This window comes from Centruroides vittatus, unplaced genomic scaffold (genome assembly GCF_030686945.1).
Source record: "Centruroides vittatus isolate TY-2023 unplaced genomic scaffold, ASM3068694v2 contig_1416, whole genome shotgun sequence".
Lineage (NCBI taxonomy): Eukaryota > Metazoa > Arthropoda > Arachnida > Scorpiones > Buthidae > Centruroides > Centruroides vittatus.
In genome coordinates, this window is record NW_027120889.1 from 576,324 (window position 1) to 603,121 (window position 26,798).

Below are 26,798 nucleotides of genomic sequence, written 5' to 3' on the forward strand. Positions count from 1 at the left end.
TGCAGGCCGGAATGGTTCCGACCTGGAACTTCACTCCTCAATTTTTACTTAGCATTCTGCATTACCGAGCATGATTCTGTAGACTAAAGAAAAATTAAACGGATGCAAAATAAATATCCTGTATATAAATATATTTAATTCTTCTCAAATAAGGATTAAGCCGCTAAAAATCCCCGCGTGAACGACCTTGCCTAAAAACATTCTTAAACTTGCAGAATAGAAAAAAATCTTACTCTAAATAAATTCTTAACTATTTTTAAAATAATGCCACGAATTTTTAAATATATATTTTATATATTATATATTAAATCCACATAGATTTTAAATTATTATTTTCTGAAAAGAAAACAACAAAATATTCCACCAGGAGTGTTGTTATCGACGTTAGTGGACAGAAGCATCATGGCAGAGTGGAATTTTATTCTGGATTTAATTAAATAATAAAAAAACAAAACCAAAAAAAAATGGATAACACCTCCAAATCAAATTCTCAGAACGAAGAAAACGAAGCAGAAGAAACTGTTAAAAATAAGGTAGCTTAATATAAGTAAAAATATATGCAAATGCTTTTATTTAATCATCCATATTGAAATATGGGTAGAAGTTACTTTTAGATCATTTGTCCATAGACTTATACAGGGATAAAGTATCTAAAAGTAATCTGTACCTAACTTGAACGTGCTGTACTTTATTACTTCCTCTCATGCATTGATATATTTTGCTTATTAGAATGTTTATTGTATTGATAAAATTTGTTTAAAATTAGTGAATAAGAATATATCAATTAATTATTATTTGCTTTTTGTCTTGTTTTATAATAAATATTCTTAATAGCTACTTTTGAATTTGCTATTATTTAAATGGACTTATTAGACCAGTTGTTTAGTCGGAAAGTTCGCTAAGAGATACTGACGGAGAAGTTAAGTAAGATTTGGAAAAGATGAGAATACACGAGAGAAAACGAGTAGTAATAGACATGAAATGGACGTATCGGTTTAATAAATGTCTTGCTGAACAAACTGTTGCAAACAAAACCTTTTTGGTTCATCAAGGCGTGCTTCAGGTGCTGAACTAAACTGGCTACCTACTTGGACCGTTAGAACGATGCTGTTTGATTTGATTGAACAGCATCGTTCTAACGTCCAAGTAGGTAGCCAGTTTAGTTCAGCACCTGAAGCGTGCCTTGATGAAGGCCGAAAACATTCAGAAGTTAGTTTAAGTTCAATACAGGTAAAAAAGGTTTTGTTTGCGATGGTTCATTTCTCACTCCAATATTTCTGGTTAGAAGACTGTTATGTGTTGGTGAACTTTCCGACTAAAAAACTGTGGTCGTGTAAGTCCTTTTAAATAATAGCAAATTCAAAAGTAGCTATTAAGAGTATTAAAAATATATCACCTCGGATAATCTTTCTGATCTATTTTTATCATGACGAGCAATAATAATAGATCATCTACATTTCTGTATTTGTTAAATGTTCTGTTGTCTAGTTAAGCATTATGTCTTACATCAGTTTGTGCAACCGATGAAATGCTGATTCTGGCTCTCTACTTAGCACAATTGTACTGCTGTTTACAGCAACTTGGCCGCTACCCTTTGTGCCTATGCACTTTCCATAAAATGGAAGATAATTTGCAATGAATTATGGAAATTTTTTACAATGGCAGCAAAACTTTCGACTTAAAATAAAGTTTTATAATTTTTTATTTAATTTTATAATCTAATGTTTGATAGTTTTTTTGTACTTTTTTGAAATTTCCTCATCATATTGTATGTAGTTCTATGGATGATGGCTAAAAATATAATGTCATTACACTTGGAATTATAGATGCTGCATGCTGATTGGCTGTGACAGAATTTCCACACAAAAATATAACTTATCCTGGTGCTCTGTCGCAAAGTACCTGAAGGTGAGTCTAACCGGAAGACAATTTTGCTGCACATAAACAGTGACAAAGGTGATTGAATTGCCTCAAAACTGTGCTAAGTGGAAAGCCAGCATAAAATTGGGAAGTGTTTTCCAATGGATGTTTATGTATTTTTTTTTCAGATTTCAGTGTACAGATTTCTCACATAAATAAGAGTTTTGCACCAGTTCGATAAGTTGTTAGATGTCAGCCATCTTTGAAATGCTTTTTCTTGGAAACAGTTGACCCTGTGTTGGTCTGTAGTTGATAGGACAACCCTGATTGGATGATGGGTAGTGATGGTGATTCCATCAATGTTCATATAGACATGTGTTCTGTTTGATCAGTTGATGTTTGGGATGTTTGTAGACATGCACAATCATTGAGAGTTATAGATCTATAAGCTCTAGTGAAAACTGGCTTTATTCATTCATATATTTATATACAGTATTTTCAAAGTAACTAAAACTAACTTTTATTGATAGATAGATGGTGAGATGGTAAATGTCTGCCATTTTGAGAAGCCTGAACTTGAATCCTGATTGAATTATGATTTTTAAGAATGGTTTGACCTAAATCTTGCTTCATATTTTACCTCTATCTTGCTTCTTGCTATCTTGTTGCTAGCTTGGTATCTTGCTTCATATTTTACTACTTGACTGCCCTATTGTTTATCTGTGGGGTGTGTTGCTTGGTAAAGGAAATTTGCACTAAGATTGTCTGGTCTGGTTTGACCATCTTCACTGGCCGTTACCATAGCAATGAAATATTGATGACAGATGGGACAGACAAGATGGTAACATTTAGTCAGTCAAACTTTTCAATGGAATGTTGGTTGTCTTGAAGAAATCGACCAATCATCAAAGATGTATGTAAAAAACATCACAGTCAATAAGTGATGTTCCTTTATGTTTACTTAGTTTGGAATGTAGAGTCATTTAGTAACTAATATATAATTGCATAATAATGTATTATATATACTGTATTTTACGGACTATAAGACGCACTTTTTTCTTCGAAAAATTGCCTCCAAAATTCAGGTGTGTCTTATAGTCTGTAGCGTCTTATAGTCCGTAAAATACGGTATATATAAAATTGCATAAAAAACAATTTTAACAAAATGGAAAGCAAAGATTTTAATGAAATATTAATAGAGAAAGTATGATATTACATTTGACAGTGCATCTGAGTATATTATTGTTCAAGATTTATGCCATTTGAGAACTGAACTGTATAGTGTACACGTACACCGTGAAATATGATGTGTAACTGTTGGTCCACAAAGGCAAACAATTAGTGCTATAGATAAAATAATGCTTAATTACGCATTGAATTTTATTTATAGCAGGTACATTAACAGATGCCTACTCTAGGATAATCTCTCAGCATGTACCCAAATACAGTGGATGATCAGTTAACAAGCAGTTCAAACTTTGAACAAATCAGATAATGAACACTTTTGTGAAAGATTTTTATGTTGACAACGAACACTTCACAGAACAAACAGAAAAAAAAGCGTTGTAAAATAGTGAATATCGATTGGTCTTCCGTTGCTTCCAGGTGACAATTCGAAACCTTTCGGAACTCTGAAGACATCGACATCAACGCTCAACCCGATACTGGTCTGATAGTGTTCCTCCAAATTTTGAAACTCTCTCTTGTAATTCCAGCTTTTAGTATACCTTTCTGATAAATAATTTTTTATAGTCATTGCGAGACTGTCGGGTGGGTACTCGTGAAGTTTTGCATCAGTTTTTATTTACGAAAGGCGAGAGTTTAACTGTCCCATCGGACATTCACTAACGTTTTAATACCAAATTTTGAATAATAATAAAAAATAAATAAAAAAAAATAAAAATAAAAATAAAAAATTGATAATCGGTTAGCAAACAAAGTCTTGGAATGGATTATGTTCATTAACTGATCACCCACTGTACATGACCATCAGCAGAAACTGCTAAAATTTTTTATACACCACAAAATTAAGATATTAATGACTTAAAGAAAAACAAATGTTACAAAAATAAAACCCTTACAATTAATCTTTATGACTAAACTTACAACTAAAAGGGTTAAGAAACGAAGATAGAGGGCAAGAAGTGTTTAAAATGGAGTATAGACAAGAACAAAGGTACCTGTGTCCTGTGGAATTCTTATGATACTTGTCATCTTGATAGTTCACCAGGAAATTCCTTATTGATATTCTATTTATTTATTTCTTTTTATCAATATACAGTGTGCAAACATCATTATATATTGTAACAAAAACGTTTGAAGTTTTCAAACTTGGAAAGAGTTTGAAAACGTTTTTGTTTGTTTTCTTTATATACACATCATAATTGGTTCAGAGTATGTGATTATATATTGTAAATTGCAATGTGATTGATTTGTTTATTTGTTGAAAACATCATACAAAATATTAAATTTACAAATTATTATAACTGAATTTAATAAAAACAAAGTTTTTTTTGAACCATTATTTTTGTTGTTTAGTTAGAAAAAATGTTTTTGGAACTTACCTTTTGTACTTTTTTTAGCAATAATTTTAATCACAGAATAATGTTTTTGTCCCAATTTATAGGCCTGCTTCAGGTTAGAAGCCAGGTATTTGGTATACAAGATGTTGAATAAGGAGGCAGTTATATCTGACATGATATACATTATAAATGAAGCAGTTGTGTTGAGACATTTCCTAATTAACAATGTGGAGAAATAGTTAAATTACCTTGTAACAGTTTGTGTATTTTCAGATTTCTTTTAAACTTGGCAACTTTGGCAATGTTTTAGGATATTCTAAAAGTTTGTCAATATATAACTTTCTTAAAATATTCTGCATTTAATAATCTTGGATACAGGAAGGATAGTGAGAAATTCTATAAGTAGACATAACTCCACATATAGCCTGTTATCAGAAATATTTATTAAATGCAACCAGATAGACCAGATAGATGAGAATGCGGCTTAGACTAGTTATGAATGTGTAACTTAATTATTCTCTGAAAGCCTTAAGATTATAGGAATAACATCAATTAAACAAAGAAAAGGTCAATCAAATACAGAGGATGTCCCATCAATTATCAGCCATTTAGTTATAAGAAATTTGTTTATTATAAAAATTACATAAAGTAATTCTGTTGTTCAAAATACTGACTATTGTTATCTATGGTCTGTATCCGTCTTTCAGTCAACTCTTGTATTTCTCTATTGTATCATTCTATATTCTTTGATGCAAAAACATTTGTGCAAGCATCATTCATGTAAAAATTATGCTGTTGATTGGAAAAGTTAGTAATCCAATGGTAGAAGATTGAGAATTTAGGTAAAATGTGGTAAAAGTTCAATTGCATCCAGTTCTCAGATCTTAGCTTTTGTTCCTGTTATGTGTGGTGATGCTTTATCCTTTGAAGCAAAATGCTTTTAATTGACTAAAGCAGGATTTGTTGTGCTAATGCAGTGTATGAAGATCATTCAAAAAGAAACGAGCCAGAGGCTGGAATGTGAAACCGATGACAGAATTGTAATATTGTTGTGTGTGTAAGAATGTGTGGTTTCGACAACAGCACAGAAGATCACAGCCCGCACCTAGAGGGTTACAGGTGCATGCCATGTGACTACAAAGCTAGCAGAAGCACGTGTCAATCGTCCACCATGGTCAGTTGTGTTGTAAACAGTGAAATGGAGGCATCAAAAAAAGAGCAAAGAGGTGTTGTTCGTTTTCTGACAGCGGAAGGAGTAGGGGGAACGGACATTCATTGAAGAATGTCACAAGTGTACAGTGACACCCACCTTTCCCTGAAGTGCTTGTGCCACGCCTTGACCCTTGCAAGGGACATGCAGTGTTCACTGTACACTTGTGACATTCTTTGATGAATGTCCGTTCCCCCTACTCCTTCTGCTGTTAGAAAACGAACACCTCTTTGCTCTTCTTTTGATGCCTCCATTTCACTGTTTCATTGTTTACAATACGACTGATCGCAGTGGACGATTGATGCATGCTTCTGCTAGCCCGTGACCGTGGGCTGTGATTTTCTATGCTGTTGTCAGAACCACACATTCTTACACACGCAATGATATTACAATTCTGTCGTCAGTTTTCACATTCCAGCCACCAGCTCATTTCTTTTTGAATGATCTTCATATATGCATTCAAGTTGGGAGGAGTAAAGTTTAGCAGTTAAGCCGTGACCATCTGGAACAAACTTGAAATATGTTAGCCATTCAAACTTCTATCAGATATGCAATGTCACTTTGTGTTCAAACTTTAATCATTTAGTAATTGGTTCTGGAAATGCCTGAATTCAACCATTGTTTTTGCATATCTGGATTGCAGAAGAAAATCCATTTTTCATCACATATTACAATATGTTTCATGAAGCGATCATGATAATGATTTTTCAGCAATTGATGACATGTTTCCATCCACTTCTGTGCACCTTTTGCAACACGATGTTTTGATGGACATCAGTTGCTTTATGAACTAGTTGGAATTCATAAAGAAGTTCTTGAATTATCTTGTTTTGCTTATCCATGTTTAGTACTATAAGCATCCATTAGAAAAATGCCTGTTGAATGTGCATGCTAAAAATTATTTAAAAATATGATAAATGATTGTTTAAATGGTAGATGTCACAATTAAACAATATTAATTTTAAGAAAGTTATATGGCAGAAAAGTTACACAAGAAAAAATGGTGGATAATTTATGGGACACCCTGTATAATAACAAAGCTATACTAAACACCCACAAGATGCAAAATGTCTACACAGAAAAAATTGAATAAATATACTCAGAATTTCCTAACAAAGTAAAACGTTTGTGTAGACTGGATAAGGTACATGTACTTATTATTCTAGTTGAACTCTATTCAAAGTCTAGAAACGTACATTGCAGAAAGCTTCCATACTAAACATCTGTCACATAATCAGGAATTTCATAAACATGATACATACATTGCAAGAACAGTGAAAAAATGTACTCACTGCATAAATACCATCTGTTATGTGCCCAAGTCTTCTCTCACTCTTGTTGTGAAAACATCTTTTGCATTATGCATGTACTTTGCATGTATTTTCAGTGTTTTTTCAGGTTTATTTTTGGTGTGTTTTATATATAATTCCTATCTAGTAACAATGGCATTCAAGAAGAGTGCAACAAAGCCTAAGAGGAGGCTCTAGTATTGACAATTGAGGTGAAAAAAGAACAAGGAACTTATTGTGAAGATGAAAGTGGTACATGTGTAATGAATCTGCAGTCATGTTTAAGAAGTTAGTGGTATATTTGCTGTTTAATTTAGTGTATTGAAATGGGTATTTGTTTAGAGTCTGGGAATGGATCAATTCACTTTATATTAAATGAGTAAAACTTGTTCAGATCTAGAACAATTTAGTTGGAATGGCTTCCTGAAATCAATTAAATTCAAAGTACAAGGCATTACTGTATTTATAACTGGGCTCTATTGTAATATGATTTTATTTTTGTAGAAAGTTTAGACCCTAGCTTTTTCCTCTTTATTATGATGCAAGTATTTTCATAACCACATAATTCCTTTCTTGAGTTTGATAAGTCTTGAGCATGCTGGATTAATGGATATTACCAAGTGCTGGGTTAATAGATTTTTACTGTAAGTAATTAATGCATATTTGATTTTTTTGTGAATATTTCAGAGATGTAATCTGTCTTTTAGATATTTAATTCATTTAATGTGTACTTTTTTTTATACATAAATTTTGGCTAGGTTGATGATTCTATGGTTACAATCATTCCTGTTACAGTGAAAAAAATAAATTAAGTTTGTATTTCTTCTTTGAAACCGTGTTTTGTTGATTGTTGGACTATGAACCCAAAGTTGAGTTTTAATTAAACACTTGGCTTTATTTCCATCTTTATTTAGTTGATATCATATTCGATCTGCCATGCATACAAGGTTTAAACTCAGTCGACACATGTATCTTATTTTTTCTATAAACGGAGTAATCCCTTTTACACACAATATTTATATCTGTTGTACTGTACATAATCTTTTGCTTATTTTACAATATCCAGTTATCACAATATCTAGAAGATGTAGACTATAGTTGTATTCATATTACGGAATATAATAAGTGATTTTTCACAAGGACATAAAAATTCTTTTTCGTTAATGTCTTATGGCCGTTTCGGCCTCATTTTCTGCGCTGCAGTGTAGTACAAATTTGCATATTTTCAGAGTTATTATAGATGGTTAACAATGATGTAATTTCTTGCAATAATCACAACCTATATTAATATATACAGTATGTTTTACAATATTTTTAACCAGTTTTCATTTATTTTTACGCTTAGATTTTTATTAATGCAATTTTTGGCGGTTAGGATTGAAACACTTTCTTTAAATTTTCTGTTATACATATTCTTTTCTTTGTATAGGATTTGAACGTTATTTTTGTCTATGTTGCAGTCGTTAAGTAAACAGTGATCGTGGAAAACGAAGTTTAGTCTATGGTATTTGAGATCTGCAATGTGTTCTTTTAATCTTATGCCTAGTTTTCGTTTGGTCTCTCCTATGTAGAAATTAGTTGTGTTGCAGGTGCGCGGTATCTTATACACTACATTTCTTGTTTCTTCTTTTTTCTCTGGTTCTCTGTTGGGTTTTGTGGGTCTTAATCTATTTTGTAATTTTTTGTATTTTGGAGCCACGAAAAATCATGTACAGTACAACAGATATAAATATTGTGTGTAAAAGGGATTACTCCGTTTATAGAAAAAATAAGATACATGTGTCGACTGAGTTTAAACCTTGTATGCATGGCAGATCGAATATGATATCAACTAAATAAAGATGGAAATAAAGCCAAGTGTTAAATTAAAACTCAACTTTGGGTTCATAGTCCAAATTAAGTTTGATTAAATACAATGATATAAAGTAAATAATGTTGTCATTACACTTTAATAATAAAGCTTACCATTAATAAAATGTATTTTATACTTAACAAATGTAAAATATTTAAATTTTATATAAATATTATAGGAAAGCATCACTACACATTCCGAGGACATATCAGAAATGTGTGTAGATGTGAAATCGACGGCAGTAGTAAAATGCTCGGCCGTAGATTCGCCCGCTCGTTATATGGAATTGAGCAGCAATACCGATCTGAATCAACCACCATCAAATTGGCTTAGAAGCCAGGCTAAATGGAAGGGACGATGGGGACGTTGGGCTTACCCAAGAAGCCATTCTACGACATTTTCCAGGTAAAACAGAAATAACATAGCATAATTTATTTAAATCTGAGATAAGACGCGCAGACCAACCAGAAACAGTTTACTCAAGAATAAACATTTTGAAACTGATTTGTACTATCATCAAATCCCGAGTACAAAGAAATTCAAAATTCAGACATCTAAGTATATCAATAGTATATGTGGTTTTGAGCATTTTTATTCATCAAATATACCAAGTGTACCAGTATAAAGATTAAAAAATCTGCATTATTATTCAGATTTTTTAATCAAAGAAAACACTATAATTTCAAAAAACAACATTAAAAGTGCTTTATTCAAAGTAATGTCCATTGCTAGCTACACATTTACCCCGTCTTTCAGGTAATTTGTGGATAATGTCCCAATAGGACTTTTTTGTTCTGAGGCAAACCATTCAGAGACCCAATTTTTGACTTTTTACTTTTTGAAATTCTGCTCAGAAAGTGCATGTGCCATCCATTGGAACAAGTAGAAATCAGAAGGAGCAAGGTCTGGTGGATATGGTGGGTGGGTTAATACTTTCCAGGCAAGATCTTTTAATGTGTTTTTAAGTGTGTGATGGTGCATTATCATGAAGCAAAATTACTTTACTGTGTCTTCTGGCCCATTCTGGTTGTTTTACAATCAAAGCATGATTGAAATTGATTATTTGTTGTTGATAACAATCAGTATTAACAGTTTCAGCTGGTTTTAGAAGTTCATAAATACACTACACCTTCCTGATCCCACCAGCAGAGCATTGTTTTCTTTCCAAAGCGATTTGGCTTTGTAGTCAATGCTGATGGTTGACCTGTATCAACCTGTGATTTTTTGCATTTGGGATTCTCAAAATAAATCCACTTTTCATTGCCAGTAATGATTCTATGCAAAAAAGAATTTTTTTTTTTGTGCTGTCGAAGCAACATTTTACTGACGACTTTTTGGTTTTCCATTGTCTTTCATTCAGTTGATGTGGCGTCCATTTACCTTCCTTTAAAATCTTTCCCATTGCTTGTAAATGATAGGAAATTGTTTGCTGAGCATCATTTAATTTTTCTGCAAGTTGTTTTTGAGTTTGACATGCATCTTCATCCAATAATTCTTATAATTGTTGGTCTTCAAACTTTTTCAGTTCACCTGGACATTCTTTGTCTTTCACATCGAAATCATCACTTTTAAAGTGTTTAAACCAGTATTCACAAGTATCTTGAGATGGGGCATGTTTACCATAAGCGTCCTGAAGTTTATGATAACTTTCAGCAGCACTTTTCTTCAAAATAAAGTAATGAATTAAAACTTCTGCAAGTGCTCTTTTTTGGCACAAAATTTGACATTTTTAATCGTCGAAATATCTATGATGTTAACACTTTCAGAAAATTTGATATATGACGTTTTAAAGCTTGTTGTCAATACAACAATATGGCGTACAAATCAAATTGCATATATATCAACATATGTGCAACCTAGTTTTTTGTAAATTATTTTGAACTTACGATTGAACTTATTTAAACAGCATTCATTAATCAAATATCCATCTAGGAATGGTTAAGAACCTGATGCAGAACCCAGAAGGGATTCAAAAACATTTGTATTTTTTGTTTTTTTTTTCCGATGTTTTGTTATCCACCGTAAATGGTTCAGTGTACGTAGTTATTTTAAGTAATTTTGGTGTGGTGAGTAGTTATTTAATATGTGTAACCCCATCTAATGAACAAAATCCACATTATTGACTGGTACACCTGGTAAACTGATAAGAATATTGGCAAAATGCTTAAAAACTTACATTCTATCTTATTCAGCTACAATTATAAAAGTTCTATCAATGTTTTTGGCATTTCATGTCGTGTGCAAGAATTTTTAAAATATAAATACCACCAAGTATAATTAGACATTACGTAGTTTGAATTTTTTCATTCTTGTTACATGATTAAACATCTGAATTGGAGTGAATTAATTTCAAAAATGTTTATTCTTAAATAAAGTGTCTTAAGCTTTGTTACGCGAGGTGTCCAAAACGTTACTCTGCAGTGAGAAATTTGTAACAGCATTAAACTTATACATACAGCATTGCAAATGAGACCTGTAAGTTATCCTTTTTGTATCAGTTGACCAGTTATGCACGTGATGTTGCATACAACTTACAGGTCTTGTATGCAATACCGTACTTATAACTTTAACACTATTACAAATTTCTCACTGCACGGTAACTTTTCAGACACCCTGTAACTTAAGCCACATTACGTTCATCTGTTATTTATTTAAGGTGTTAATTAGGATTTTAAAATTTCTTGAAGTAGTGATAATTTTTTAAATTTGTATTTTTAGTTTTCATCTAGCGCATAATTTTCCAGACTGTGTAGGAGAAGTAGATGTTATATCAGATTCAGAAGTAAGAAATTTTGATATGTTCATAAATTAATTAATTTGATCTTAGAATATTTAGTTAAATATTAAATCTTTACAGAATATCAAAAAATTATTGAAGATTCCATATAGTAAGTCACATATCAGCATGATGGTTCATTGCATTGGTAAAACATTATTATTAGATGAATTTGATGTTCATAGTCATCTACTCAGAGCTCAGGTATAAATTTTTATTGCTTTATAGAATTAATTAGAAATCTTACGTTTGTGCTCTTTGTACAAAGTGATAACGTTACTTTTTAGAAAAGTTGCTAAATTTTCAAAATAAAATTGTTTAGAAATCTACAATAATAAATTTTGAAAGATCTAAAGTTACACAATCAAGTTATTTTTCTAGAAATAGATAAATAAAATAATTTAGATTAAATTTATCTTTGTATACTAGTACATTTATCAATTAACAGGACTTATTATACTGGAAAATTATGGATGCAGATATTTAGTCTTACAGATCAGAAATAATATTTTTTATTTAGTTCACCCGTCTTTTCATCTATTTGCATCATTGATATTTCAGCCAATTTTGGACCTATACATGTGCCCATAGGTATTCCTTCTGTTTGGGTGTAAAATTTCTTATCAAACTGAAAATAGTTATTTTTAATTATCCAATTTGGTGTTTTGATTTTTATTAACGAATTTTCTATGTCTTCTATTGTAATGCTAGGGTACATATTGACAACATCTAGTGATATTAAATTCAAATTTTCGTTTATAGTTATATTTTTTAATCTACTTAATAATTCATCCACATTTTTTATACTGTACTTAGATACTTCTAATAAATTTAATTTATCCTTTAAATATTTTTCTAAATTATAATATATGTAATTTTTTACGTCTATTAGAGGTCTATATTTAATAGGATTTTTATGTGTCTTTACCCTTATGTTAAATTTCGGTGTTCTGTTGTCTTCTCTTTTTATGTATTTGATGTCTTCTTCTGTTATATATTGTTGTATTTTTAAATTCTTTAGTTCCTGTCTTGTCTAAAGCTTTTATTAGACCATTCACTGGATCTTTGTTGAGTTGTTCATAACTTCCTTCTTGGATTAATTCTTCGATGACTTCGATTTTCTTGTCTTTTTCCATTATTATTATTTGTTTGGTTTTATCTCCTTGAAGTATTTCCAAATTATTATTTATTAAAAATGCTTTAACATTGTTTAGATTTCTGATCTGTAAGACTAAATATCTGCATCCATAATTTTCCAGTATAATAAGTCCTGTTAATTGATAAATGTACTAGTATACAAAGATAAATTTAACCTATGATAAAGGACACAAAGGCATAATAATTAAAAGAATTTAGAGTTTGAAATTATGTGAAGCAAAATTCAGTTTTAAAACAAATTTATTTAACAGATTTTTTTAGCTTAAATTAATCATTTATGCCCTATAATTGTACAGGTATACCTCGAGTTACGTCGCTCTCGAGTTACGTCGTTCCCGATTATACGTCGTTTGTCAAAAAAGTATATGGAAAAATAAAAATCAAGTTTAAGTCGGTTTATTCGACTTTAAATCCGTCCGCCACAAACACTGAAGTCGTAATATCACTAGAAAAGCGTTAAAATCATATTAAAATATGTACATTTACAGTAAATGTTAATGTAATCATCATAAATCCTAGAGAACAAAACATGAAAACATCTGTGTTTCTGTGTTGTCGTCTTATTTAGCGGTCTTTAAGTGCTCATTATTGGCGTTTCCTCCATTATTGGTGTATAGTTACGACGTAAGTCGAAACTACGACTTACGTCGTAACTACACAAGTAAATTCGACTTACGTCGTTTTTCGACTTACATCGCCTCTCCTGGAACCAATTACCGACGTAAGACGAGGTATACCTGTACTTTAAAAAAGTGTAAATGGCTTTGAAATTATTAAAATCTATATTAAAAAAAAAAACGATTTTATTAAGTGATTGTAAGCATAATAATTCATAATTGGCATCATCATGTCTTAAAATATGAAATTGGTTTGATAGAGAACCTCAATTTATTATGGTTGACGTAACTTGCTTCCAGTAACTAATTAAGTTGTAAATGCAAGCATCTACTGTACTTATTTTATTTATAAGTATAAATATATGTATTATATTAATTCTGAATTAAAAATTTTTCAGAAACAATGGGAATGGTTGAAAAAATTTTTTAAGGAGCATATTCTCCAAACGTTGGAAGAAGAGGTAAAACTTTAATAAAACAAGTTTTATAGATTATCTTAATGTATACTGTACATAAAGTATATATTTTAATTATACGTTATTAATTACACAAGGTAATCAAACAAAAATAGAATTCTTGAGAAATAGTGTGAGGAGTTTGACGACACTGTGAATGGTACAACAAATAAATGAAATAGTCACATAAATGAATGAACATTATTTAGTAGTTAGTTCATTAGTTTCTAATATAATGGTTACTCAATATTTATTTATAATTTTTTAATATAATTTGTACATAAATACTTACATGAACTTTGCTTATAAATCAGTTCGTCACAAAATAATATATATGAAATTCGTGTGCAACATCTTGTATAAGATATTAATGTGTTAGAAAATTAAAATTCATATATTAAATGAATTATTTTATATGAAATGAAATCATCGAATTGCCATTTTTCTGTTTAACTTATAAAGGTGATCGATTAAATGCAGTTACAATCGCGATTAATTACTATGAACATAAATTGAAACTTTTTAAAAATTTTTCTATTATTTTTCTTTTTCTTATTCACTGTATATATAAAGCTTGTTCCAGTATTGTATTCCAGTTTGTATTAAATCAGAAACAGTTAATAAGTTTTTAATAAAAACAAAACAAAATATCACCCAATGCATCATATGCAAGTTTGTGATACTATTCAAAAATTCAGATTAAAACAATTAGTTTTGCCCATAGAATCAGCAGCAAAAAATTAAAGTCCATAAAAATCTATACAACCTTTCAAATTTTAGTAAAGTCTATAAAATGGCAGTTCTAAACTAATGAATTAAAACAAAATAATAATAAAAGTATTTTATATTTTTGAGTTTTAAATTATTTTTTCCTTTCAATAATAGATAAATATGATTAACTATATTTGTATACTTCAGAAATAATTGTATAATATATTTATAGGAAAAATGTATGCTTCGTAAAAATAAAAGTAGAGATTATTTGCAAAATAAGAATATGTTCTCAAAATTCCTATATTATAGGTGAGTATTTCTTATAGAATATTTTATAAATGGTATATTTACTGGTTGTTGTGAAAGTGGTCTAAGTTAGAATTAAAACATTGAATTTATTTCATAAACTATTCAAAATATTTTACAGTGACCTAAAAAAAGAAACTATTTTGCAGGAGTAAATATTTGTGTTTTCTTTTTGTGATCATTAAAAAATATTTAAAAAAATTTTTACGAACTCAAAAGTCAGAATATCTCTAAACAAAAAAATATACAACGGACCACTTTCATAATCATTGGCACAAACATAAACTTAGAAATTTTTATTTAATTTTATTTGATTCTGTTTAATTATGTGTGGTTGCATCCCCTAGTGACCCGAGTGGTTGACCGCAAGATGCGGTTTTCTCGACATTGGTTCACAAAAGACAAGTGTTATGTAGATTCGTGATGTAGAGTAACTGTTGTAGTTGGTGCAGTGTGTGTTGTAGAGAAGTAGAGTAAAAGAAACTGTTTGGTAGGAATAGAGTTTAATATATACTATATACAGTAAATGTACAAAACAACAAGAAGAGGATCTACATAGAATAGGGTCTTCTTATATACAGAAAGATTTAAGTGCCACCTGGAATGTCTCTAGGAGAGTGCCACAATACTCTCATCAACAGTAACAAATGTTCATTTTCAATTAAAAGAAGGTTTATTTAGTACAAGACTTGAGGGAAAATGTACAATATAATGTTAACAAATGAAAGAGAGAGAGAAAGAGTGCATTACCCCATCCCACTTAATTCCATTTACAGTAAGGTTGACCTTGAAGGTTCAAAAGTTTGGTCACAGTCTTGGCCGATGATTCTGTTGTGAAGATAGTTGATCCCACTTGGACTTTGATGTTGGATTTTTCAGTCGTTTAGGGAGCTTGAAGTGGTTATAGGATATTGAATGGTATCAAAGACGGTTCCTCTGATCTTTTGAGTCACTGCACTGTCTTTTTCCATTCTTTCCTTTTAATCTTGTGATTCTCTCTTGAGAGCTAACCAATCGAGGGCAAGTTTCATCCATTTCTTTTAGGCCAATCATATAGTTTTGATGTGTTTTCTGCTTTTGTGTAAAACAGAAATCCATCTTGGGACAATCATCGTAACAAATGGAAGAGTTTACACAAAGGAAGTTAGACCTAAGGAAATTGGGTTCTTTATTTAGCTAAATCAAACTTGTTAAATATCAACTTTTATAAAACTTTTCACAAATTGGATTCCTCATAATTAAGGACCATCAAAAGCATTTTAAGCATTAAAAGCATTTTTGGTTAATAACTTGTGAAAGGACTCATGAAACATTATTTGCTGATAAGTAGATGCCTTTAGAAGACATTTCAGTAGTTGGACCAAGATTAAAAAGAATTTGGGTAATATGAAAGCATTTAAAGCATTCAACAACATATTTATAGGTCAAATGGCATTCTAAACCATTTCTATACTGGACCCAGTATGAAACTCATAAACATGTGTGGTGCTGTTAGTGACATAGTGCTAATTCTTATTTTTTTCATTTATGTATTAAAATTAATATAATTTATTTTACATTTATTTACAATAAACAGAGAAAAATCATTTATTGTAAAAAATGAATAATTATACTACATATTTTACACATGTTTTACAAGATGAAGAGAATTTAATAATTGGTTGATGATGAGATTAAAGTGTAAGCAGGTGGAGTCATTGATAGATTTAGTTTTTGTGATTCACAATACTTATGACAGATTGGAAATCAGATAAATGTGATGTTGAACATAACTATTTCTGCAAAAATAATACATTATACATTCTTATATGAGATTAGTGTTAAGGGATCTCAGAATGTACTGACAGATACTGAGTTTAAGCTTCTTTTAACTTTTTAAGCTCTCAAAACTCACTCCCTCTCTGTTGCTAATGACTGAATTGTTTTTACCCCTCAGGCTACAAGGGGAACTTGTATAGCAAAACCATCCTAACAACTTTTCAATGGGCTGACTTCATTTTTAATGGATAAGGCCGATTTTGTGTTTAAAAAATAAAATCTGGTTACATTTTTCATATATTTTGGCTAGTGATGCACAGTACTCAGTTGGAGCTCTGGAAGTTTTAAAAAATTGAAAAATTCCCTTTTTGGTAATGCACACTAACCATGTCAAAGATTCATCAAACAGTCATTCCTTTCACTAAGTAGATAGACTAGTCCATGCCACTGTGCATTTTTACAGACTAGTTAAGATTCCCGAAATTATCTGTACTTTGCTAATTGTCCATATTCTAATGGATTGCCATTTCTATTAGAGGTTGGTGTCGATAACAGTACATTATGAAAATATCAATAGAATGTAATCATATTCATTTGTTTCTTTAAGTATTTACAATACTTTTAAACAATTTAGCTGTTTTATTGATTAGTTTCTGAAGATGGTGCAACTTTCATGCTCAAAAATATTAAAGTATTGAGCATCAAACACAAGACCGTGTTATTTATTAAACACTTGGCACTTTTCCACTTCTATTAGTTGAGGCATATATTAAGAAAGCCAAGCTTTTCTTGGCTTTCTTAATATATGCCTCAACTAATAGAAGTGGAAAAGTGCCAAGTGTTTAATAAATAACACGGTCTTGTGTTTGATGCTCAACATATAAGAAAACACGGTTTCAAGAATACCTAAAATATTAAAGTATTGCTTAATTTTATAATTCCAATATTGCAATTGGATTCACTACTTTTTAAAAAGTTTGGTATTGATTCTGAAATTATCTATTTATTCAGTAATAACTGGGATAAAACATAATTTTCTTATATTGATTTTCTGCTTTTATAAAGCATATACCACATTTCACTGTATACCAGAAGTGTCAAAAAATTTTATTAATGGTTCTGCATGAAAAATATTAAAATTTTTAAAATATATCTTTGCAAACATAACATATACAATATATTGTAAGTTATGTTAAGATTCATATTAATAGTTTGATTTTTAAATAGTATTGCTGAAGGTTCTTCTGAAGAAGAAAGCGAATCGACAAAACCGGAAAAATCTTCCGAAGATACAGCCAAACCGAGTAACTTGAAATCATCAAGAGAGACGACTAGCCCAATTGCTCCATTTACTGATTATACTGTAAATATTCCTGATCCAATAAAAGAAGTTGAGGTAAGACATACTAAAATATATTAAATTTTTTCATGTGTTTATGGAATGAATTATGAAAAAATTCAAAGGCATTTTTTATAGCGGTGGATGATGTCATTTTTATAAGAATGATAATAAATGCAGAAGATACATTATTTTGTAAAATAAAAAAGTTTTCCTATTTCATTATAATAATTCAACTCTGCGACAAATATTCATGGGTAAAAATACTTCATAAATATTTGAAAATTGTTCTGAAGTGTGTTTAAAGGGCATATTTACAGAAAATTTGAACAGTTGTAAGAAAATTTTGGAAATTTTGATCTTATTATCAGGATCTCATTTTTTTCAAAATGTAAAAAGGCTTGAAAATATCTTAACAGATAGTATTATGTGAGGAACGGGGCCCAATAGGGGTGCTGGTTCCCTAAAGCAGTGTTCCGCAGCACACTGGTTTGCCGTCACAAGGTGAAAGGTGTGATGTGAACTTTTACATATTCTGTTCATTTCAAGTTTTATTTATATATTTTTATCACAGTTGTTGCATTTCTTATACTTGTGTTTCATTCTCTGCCGCAGCACTGATGAAATAAAATGATGTTTGTTGATTCTTTATTACAAGCCACACATTTTTATGTATTCTAAGAAATTAAATGTAAAATAAATTTGCTCACAGGTGTTGATGTCTGTTTAATAATAATAATAGGTTAGTGGCATTACGTAATTCTATTAATAGTATCTTATCATATACATTTTTGAGGGGAATAACGTTTTAGTGTGCCTTGTTGAGACGTGGGTGTGCCGCAAGTAGAAAAAGGTTGTGGAACACTGCCCTAAAGACCACCTTAATTGGCAACAGTTTGGCAAAAACTGCTCACTTTGTCATTGGATGGCTAGGAGGGCTATAAATCGAGTGGAGAGGTCGTGGATAAGTTGATATTGCCCGTTTTCTGAAATAAGACAGGTGGACAAGATAACAAATAACAAAAATTTAATGGACTAACATAAAGCATATGATACAGTAAGCTAATACACCTGCCTTGCTCCAACGTGCCAGTATTATTTCTATATATTCTATACAACTGTCTTAAATAGACACTAATGCCTTATTTCTACATCTAACTTATAGGCTAATTGACCAAGAGAGAGAGTTTACTATGCTAAGTAAAATACCTTGAGATGATTACTCGACGATCATGGATCTAACCGGGAATTGGGTCCGTAGGCCAAATGGGAGCTGGCAGATAGAGCTTCGTCTTTTCTCCTAGGATGTCTGCCCCGATGATCGGGTGTGACCCCTTTTTTATACATGTTTTGCATGAGAACTGTTTTGGGTGACTTTGATTTAATCTGGTCTGAGTTTGAGTTGGGTCCAGGTTTTGTTGATACGGACTGTCAAGAATCGGATGTTTGACAAATTATGGATATTTTCTATCCATTATCATGGCTCGTCTTATCTCACAATTCCATCTGTTTGACAGTTTCCCATCATTAATAATTGACTAGTTTGACCCAAGTCCTAACCTTGTAATAATCATTGACTTAGAAGGATATTTGATCGGATTTATCTACCAGAGTATTGCAAGTGGATGAGAAAAAGGAAGTGGGGTTTTTCCACTTTGCACTCAACTGCGTTATTAGTTTAATTAATTATTTGAACTACTTAATTGCCTTCTTCAGATTCTCACAATTCTGTCCTAAACAGTCTAGTGATTGTATACAGGAGCAAACTGTCAAAGTATTAATGACAGTAGCATATATATTCCTTTCAGAATTTTCTTCTTTTATTATTGAATTAATTATTGTTAGTATTATTTTGTAGAATTTTATACACTTGTATATAATTTTATCACTAATATTTATATAATGATTTTGTTTTAGTAAATTTTGAATAAATATTGGATTAAGATTAATCAATTTAAATATTAAAATTTAAATGTTTATCACATAATTTAATAATAATTAAATAGGATGAGGTTCAAGATAGTGGTCAGGAATTTTTAAGAAACGTTTTATGGACGTTTGAAGATATACGTATGCTGATTGGATCAGATATGCCTATATTTGGAGGTGGAACACATCCTGCAGTTAGTTTAAAATTAAGGTAAATAAATTTATGCAGCTTCATATTTTTTAAGTGAACTTAATCTGTATACATCAAACCTTACAGATCGGAATAAAAAAAACTATATATGAAGTTTTCTATATTACTCTATATCTTGACATGAGAGTGATACTACCTTTTCATTTTATGATAAGGTATCTGTTATTTAATATGAGGAGAGAACAAAAAGTAGCACACAGGAATTGAATTTTTTTTAAAATTAATTTAACAGCTAGATACTTTGCCCATTTTGGTACCAATTTTAGTATACATTGTTCATAAAGCTGCTTTTTTTTGGGCATATAGCCAGCTGCATATGACCAGTTTCACTTTGTCATCTGATTCAGAATGTTGCACATCCAGAAATCTTTTCATGGGATGGAACAGACAAAAATCCAAAGGACTAGGTTTAGGCTGTAGGATGAATGCTGGATCACCTCCTAGCCAAGTTGTACAACTTTAACAAGAATATCAGCCACAACATTGGGACAAGCATTGTCATGAGCAGTCTGACATTTTCAACATCTCTGTTGAGTGTTTATCACAAAGGAAATAATGCAACTTTGTCTAAATGTTAGTACAGGTTTGTGGCATTCTTAGTGGTTCCAGTTGGAGAAAGTCCCAGGAGAATGCCATGCATGTCACTAGGACTTTCTTTGTAGACTGAGTGATGCTAAGTTCTTTGGTGGCAGGACTGAAGAATATTTCTATACCCTAAGACGTAACTTCTTTATGCTTTGTATTTTTACTTTCTTTTTATGTGATATTTGACTTGAGGCCTGCTGTATTGGATGTCCTTTGTTAATATTGAGAACAGATATAGATGAAAATTGAGACTTCAATTTTCATCTAATTAAATCTTATGTGTGATACTTAGGAGCTGGAGGCCCCAATTAACTGTATATGAATTTCCAATTCGCATTGCAGAATGCCTAGATTATTCTCATGATCCAATTCATCATAATTTGTAGTAAGTTCGTTAGTTGCTTACAATAAACATTTGCAGTTATGGTTTAATTAGGTTTTTGTAATTCAAATGAATGAAACCAGATTTACCCCACCAAACAAACAATAGAAATTTTTGCAATCTTTCTTATTGATTTTGATTGCTTTTTCTGATCCAACAACTGCCTTTTTTCTGTAACATCATTACACTAGATCCATTTTTCATCACTTATTCTCTATTGTACTCAGGAAAAGTTCCAATGCATAATGTGACAAGAAAAGTGCATATATTACTCACATGTTACTGCTGATAACTCATGTGGCACCACTTTCTAAGTTTAGACACCTTCTCTGTTAATTGAAAAGTTGTGACTCATTCCAATACTCTTTTGACATTGTCCTAACCGATCACTATATTTTTCAAGTATGGAAACTGTTTATAATTATGAAATAACAGAACCGACTTCTCTAAAATTGTCTGATATAAATATTTATTAAGTTTTAAAATCATTATTAAAAAATGGATTAAAAATGAAACTAAGACTACATTTATACATTTGCAGGGATATGAAAAAACCAATTAACGTGTTAACGGGACTGGATTATTGGCTAGACAATTTGATGTGTAATGTTCCAGAAGTTGTAATGTGCTATCATCTTAATGGCATTGTACAGGTAATTGTAATGAAAAATATTGTAAAGAATAATAAAAACAGTTATCGTTGATATTAAAAACTTGTAGTAATGTTTTCAGAAATATGAATTTATCAAAACCAGGGATATTCCATACATCAAAAATTCGCAGTTTTCACCGAATGTCGTTAAAGATATTGCTCAAAATATTCTTTCATTTTTGAAGTCGAATGCTACAAAAAGTGGACACACATATTGGCTTTTCAAAGGTTAGTATTTTAATTATGATATTTAATATGTAAAGTTAATAAACATATTTTTATTTAAGTTAATTTATAAATATAAAGCAAATTTCAAAATGATAATCAGTTTATTTACCATAAGTATTTTAAAACACTTTATATGATTAAAACACATTTACAATAGAAACAAATTTTGCCTTTGCCTTGTTGATTTCTTAAAGTAATACTCTATGAGTTTAACTAAAAACTTAAGACTGAATTATTCTTAAGTGAGATATTTTTAATGTTTTCTACTTTTTATTTTAAAATTAGGAATATTTTACTCAATTATTTCTGATTAATTTGCAAAATTTTTTGATTTTGTAGGATATATTCAAATGTATAATTTTATATTTATTAAAAGTTTTTTAGAGAAGAAAGAGTACACATGTAAATAGATAAATACATTGAAGGAAATGTTTATCAATTACAACTTTGAATAGCATATACACTTTGATTACAATATAATCCCGATATAAATTAGAATACAGTCAAACCTGTTTTTATGCGCTCTTTTTATGTGCGATTTTTATTTGTGCGATTTTTTAATGCGAATTTTTAATTTGTGCGGTTTTTTTTGTGCGATTTTTTATTTGTGCGGTATAGTTGGCGACTAGTCTCGTGCGATTCGTCATGTCTCACGTTGACTTATTATAGCTAAATAAACTTATTATAGCATAAATGCACTTATTATAGTAATATTATTGCATGAATATGCGAAAAATGAAATAATTTACTTTTAAAGTCAACAAAACACCACCTGGACAAAAATATGTAAAACAGACGATAGACCAGACGATGCAGTCAAGTGCTGACATCTGTTGTCAATAAATTCTATTTCGTACGGTTTTGAGTTATTTTCTATGTGAGACTTCTTTTATGCGGTCCCTATTGACCGCATAAAAAAAATATTTTTTTAATTGTGTTGTGAAAACTATTTTTTATAGCCACTCGTGAAGTTTCGTGCGATTTTTTTTAATGCGTCTTTTTTAATGCGGTCCCTATCCCCCGCATAAAAACAGGTTTGACTGTATAATCATTATTTTCTTTACATACATGTTTGTTTTCTATACTCACACTATGAATATTACTGAATAATTTAGCAGAATAATTATGGATGATTATAGCATTATTGATGGATAGTTATATTTTTGCATATTATTATACTGTAACAAAATATTTTGAGGATATTAACATTTAAGAATTACAGATTTTGAATTAGATGGTCAAAATTAAGGTTTATGTGAATTTCAGTATAAAATCAAGCTGCTTTGTGGTGTTAATTTCGTGTACAAAGAAATAGAATTATTAGACTGAACACACAAACAAATTCTTAATTAATTCAAGTAATTTTTTTTATAAAACTGCAAGCAGATTGTCTTTAGGGGATCTTTATAAATTAAATTATATAATTAGAACATTTTTTAAATTCAAACAACACATTTAGAGAATATATTTTGAAGTCGAAGTTTCCTTCGGAAGGTATTAAAATAAAGAAAAGATTTTTTAATGTCAAAAGATTTCATGTAGTCACTTTTACATCTATGAAAATGAATCTTATTTATTAGATCTTCATTCTTTAAAAGGTTGAAAACTGTTAAATATAGGAAACTATGTTTGTTAATTTATCTTAGGCTCATAAATATAAACACTACTCATATTTGCATGTTTAATAACGACCATTGACGTGCATAGACGTCCAAACCCGAGATAACTCGGGCAAAATTTTATAGCTTTACAAAAAAACGGTACTTTGGGACCCGGAAAAAAATTTTTTGATCTTTGGAATGTTTTCTAAGTCTCCAAATTTTTTGAAAAATTTTTACCCGCGCGAAAAAATTTTATTGCGATTTTAATTAACCTTTAATGACCGTAATTAACGCTTAATTGTTTTTTTATGGGATTTTTTTCTGGAACTTCATTCATCCTTCTAAACTTCTAGTGCGTCGATTTTACTTCGGTAAAGTTATTTAAAGCTATTTTCTGATGTCAAAAACAACATCCAATAGTTTTTTAATTTTTTTAATTAATAGATTTTTTTATAATTACGTTTAATTAAGTCGGGGGGGTCGGAAATATCAATTAAAATCGTAATTAAAAAAAATATTTAGAAATATACCACCATCTAGTATTCACCCTACTTTTTACCCTTCTCCTCCCGAGAGTTTCATGAGAATGTCCCGCGAAAGACGACACCAGCTGTTCTCAAGGTCATCCAGCTGTGTAAACAATGACTCATCAGTGTCAGATTTCGCGGATAGGCGAGAAAAAGGAAATTGTACTTTGAAGCTTTTTCTTCAAAATTAACACATTTCTTTCGTTTTTTTTTCGTTTTTATTATTTTTTAATTATTTTTAATTATTCTTAATCATTAATTTAAATTTTTACGGGGAAAATTCGGTGAATAAGGAGTTAATAATATTGAGATTCTTCTAAAAGTCATTTGATTATGATTTGGATCAGCAACTATAGAATATAAGATCCTGAAATATTAACATTAAACATTATGAGATATTGATAAATCATTACCAGATATTTCTGTAAATAAACTCTGTGCTTAATTATGGAAACTAAGTGACTTCAATATTGACAACAAAAATAAGTTTAAGCTTAAGTTTTGAAACTAATTAGTACTAAAAATTTGTCACCAAGAATCCTCATATTTATATTATTATTTTCTTCATTGTCACACACTAATATCACAATATTCTTATTCTCTTTATCTTCGTCACTATTATTATCTGATACCCCATATTCTTTGGAATCATCAACTCCAACCAATACTGATCTTTACCTTAGTATTGAATTTCTCATGTAGCATTTATAATTGGTTATTCTCCAAGTTTACTTTCAACTGAAATAGCGATACTGAAAGTATGCCAAGTATCTAAAACACAAGTTGCTTCTTGAGAGAATTAATATATAGAAATATCTGATAATTCTGATCAGGTTATATGAATATAAATAAAATAAAATAAAAGCTTACAATACATTAAAGCTATTTATAGTGTGGTCTTGTTTAATGTAGGGGTTGCATGCCAACAGGTATTGCACAAAGTAAAATTTAGGTAAACAGTCCCTGATAATTCCTAGACACACATGCAACCATATAAATTTTACAATTAACAGGAAAACATTAAGTAAAATAAAATAAGTTTAAAAAATGTTTTTTCTTTATTATTAATCACAATCAGAATTGTCCCTGTGTATCTGAGAGTCAACCTAACCATTTTCCAACTGCGAAAAGGTGAGTTTGTGTTTATCAGTCCTGTGTAAACAAGACCAATAAGGTGTTGTTTTACACAGGATTGATTAATATACACAAATTCACTGTTAAATGCGCCAGTCTTTATGGTTTAAGTTATTAAGGAACAATTTAATTACTTTTATTATTTTACTCAATATTTAATTTAAATAATTAATTTTAATTTATTTCCAGGAAAGAATGATGATGTAGTGAAACTTTATGATTTGACTACACTTTGTTCTGAAGTGATAGACGATAAAGAACAAAATCCATTTACCTTGCCAGTTGCTATGTTGTTATACAAAGTGGCCAGAAACATGATGAAATCCGTAGATGCATTTCAAAATCAAAAAACTATTTATAAACTGCTAAAAAATTGCTTGGTTTTATTAGATGAAAAGAAACATCCAAAGGTATGTTAAAATTTCATTTAAAATGTATTTTCCACTTTACACACCATTATTTGAAAAAATAATACAGATTATCCGAGAAATGTGGTCATGTTAAAAACTAGATTATGTTAAAAAAGCTTTTTCCCTTACTCTCTCCATCCTGTGGGCACTGAGGGAATTTTTCCCATACCATTGTGAGTTCATCAGGGCCCATGGTAGGAGGTGGGATCTGACATGTCCAAGACAGATTGCCGTGAAAAATCCATGAGGAGTTGACTTGCTGAAACCTGATTTTGGTGCCCCAGAGCAATGGGATAATGCCTCAATTGTCTCAACCATCCAGCCATCCCACTGGATATTTTATATGAGGATTTCTCTTGGTTGTTTCATTACTGGAAATATGTATTAATCTGAAATATTTTAAGTCACTGTTACATTTTATGCAGTAAAAATGTTTATTGATTTGTTTTTTACTTCTAATTATAATAAACATACATGAAGTTTCAGTTGAAGGCATTTATAAACATAATTTGTGTATATGCTAAAGGAAATGCTTAGTATATATGCTAACCAGGAATCCTTTTCAAACGTTAAAATTTTAAAAATTATTACATCAGTTTTATTTACTAGAGAATTAAAGTTAGATGCCACAAAGTAAAAGTGAAATACTCAGTAGTAGATTTCTCTATAGGTCCATTAGGTCTGGAGCTAGAGGCTCAAGAGTTTAGGAGGTGCAAAAATTCAAAATAATAATATAATAAAAACAAGTAAAATGCCAAAGCCATTTTTGGGACAAGACTATGTCTTGGAGACTCTGGGCTTGACTGCGTACCATTTTCTAAGGAAAAGAGAAAAATGAGCACTCTCCAATGAGGAAAAGTTGACACCAGTACTCGGGGTCCTGGCATAGATTACAGTGGGCTTCGTTGCCGCTGCGGTTACAATGGGTTGCGTTTTCACAGGCCTGTTCTTGGTTACAGTAAGCAGGATCACTTCGATGCTCACGGCGGATCTTGTTCTCATTCTCCTATCTTCTTTGGTATCATTGGTTTTGAGCACGATCATTCAAACTTCACTGGCCTCGGCCATGGCCACAACCACAAGATGATGCATTTTTCGTGAAATTAACCTATCCGATGTCAAAATTTCTCTCTGTTGCGTGTCGCCCTGGGTTGAATTTTTGTTGATGCCTAATGAAAATTTCCCGTTTTTGAAAAAAATAATCGTGGTTATTGTATCATCCAAAATTATTTTTTTTATTTTGCACAAACAAAATATACATATAAATAAATGTAAAAAGAAAA

General features: G+C 30.5%; 1 protein-coding gene across 1 annotated transcript in view; it reads left to right on the forward strand.

Annotated features, from left to right (window-relative positions):
• The first annotated feature begins 395 nt into the window (after nucleotides 1-395).
• LOC136968189 (erythroid differentiation-related factor 1) overlaps nucleotides 396-26,798 on the forward strand; it is a 42,345-nt gene continuing 15,942 nt past the window's right edge. The window contains exons 1-11 of the mRNA XM_067262161.1: nucleotides 396-533; nucleotides 8,912-9,138; nucleotides 11,452-11,515; nucleotides 11,591-11,713; nucleotides 13,683-13,745; nucleotides 14,683-14,762; nucleotides 17,745-17,913; nucleotides 19,863-19,996; nucleotides 21,505-21,616; nucleotides 21,696-21,843; nucleotides 25,295-25,515. Coding sequence (XP_067118262.1) covers nucleotides 465-533; nucleotides 8,912-9,138; nucleotides 11,452-11,515; nucleotides 11,591-11,713; nucleotides 13,683-13,745; nucleotides 14,683-14,762; nucleotides 17,745-17,913; nucleotides 19,863-19,996; nucleotides 21,505-21,616; nucleotides 21,696-21,843; nucleotides 25,295-25,515 — 1,410 coding nt within the window. The 5' untranslated portion in view covers nucleotides 396-464. The remainder of the gene's footprint in view (nucleotides 534-8,911; nucleotides 9,139-11,451; nucleotides 11,516-11,590; nucleotides 11,714-13,682; nucleotides 13,746-14,682; nucleotides 14,763-17,744; nucleotides 17,914-19,862; nucleotides 19,997-21,504; nucleotides 21,617-21,695; nucleotides 21,844-25,294; nucleotides 25,516-26,798) is intronic.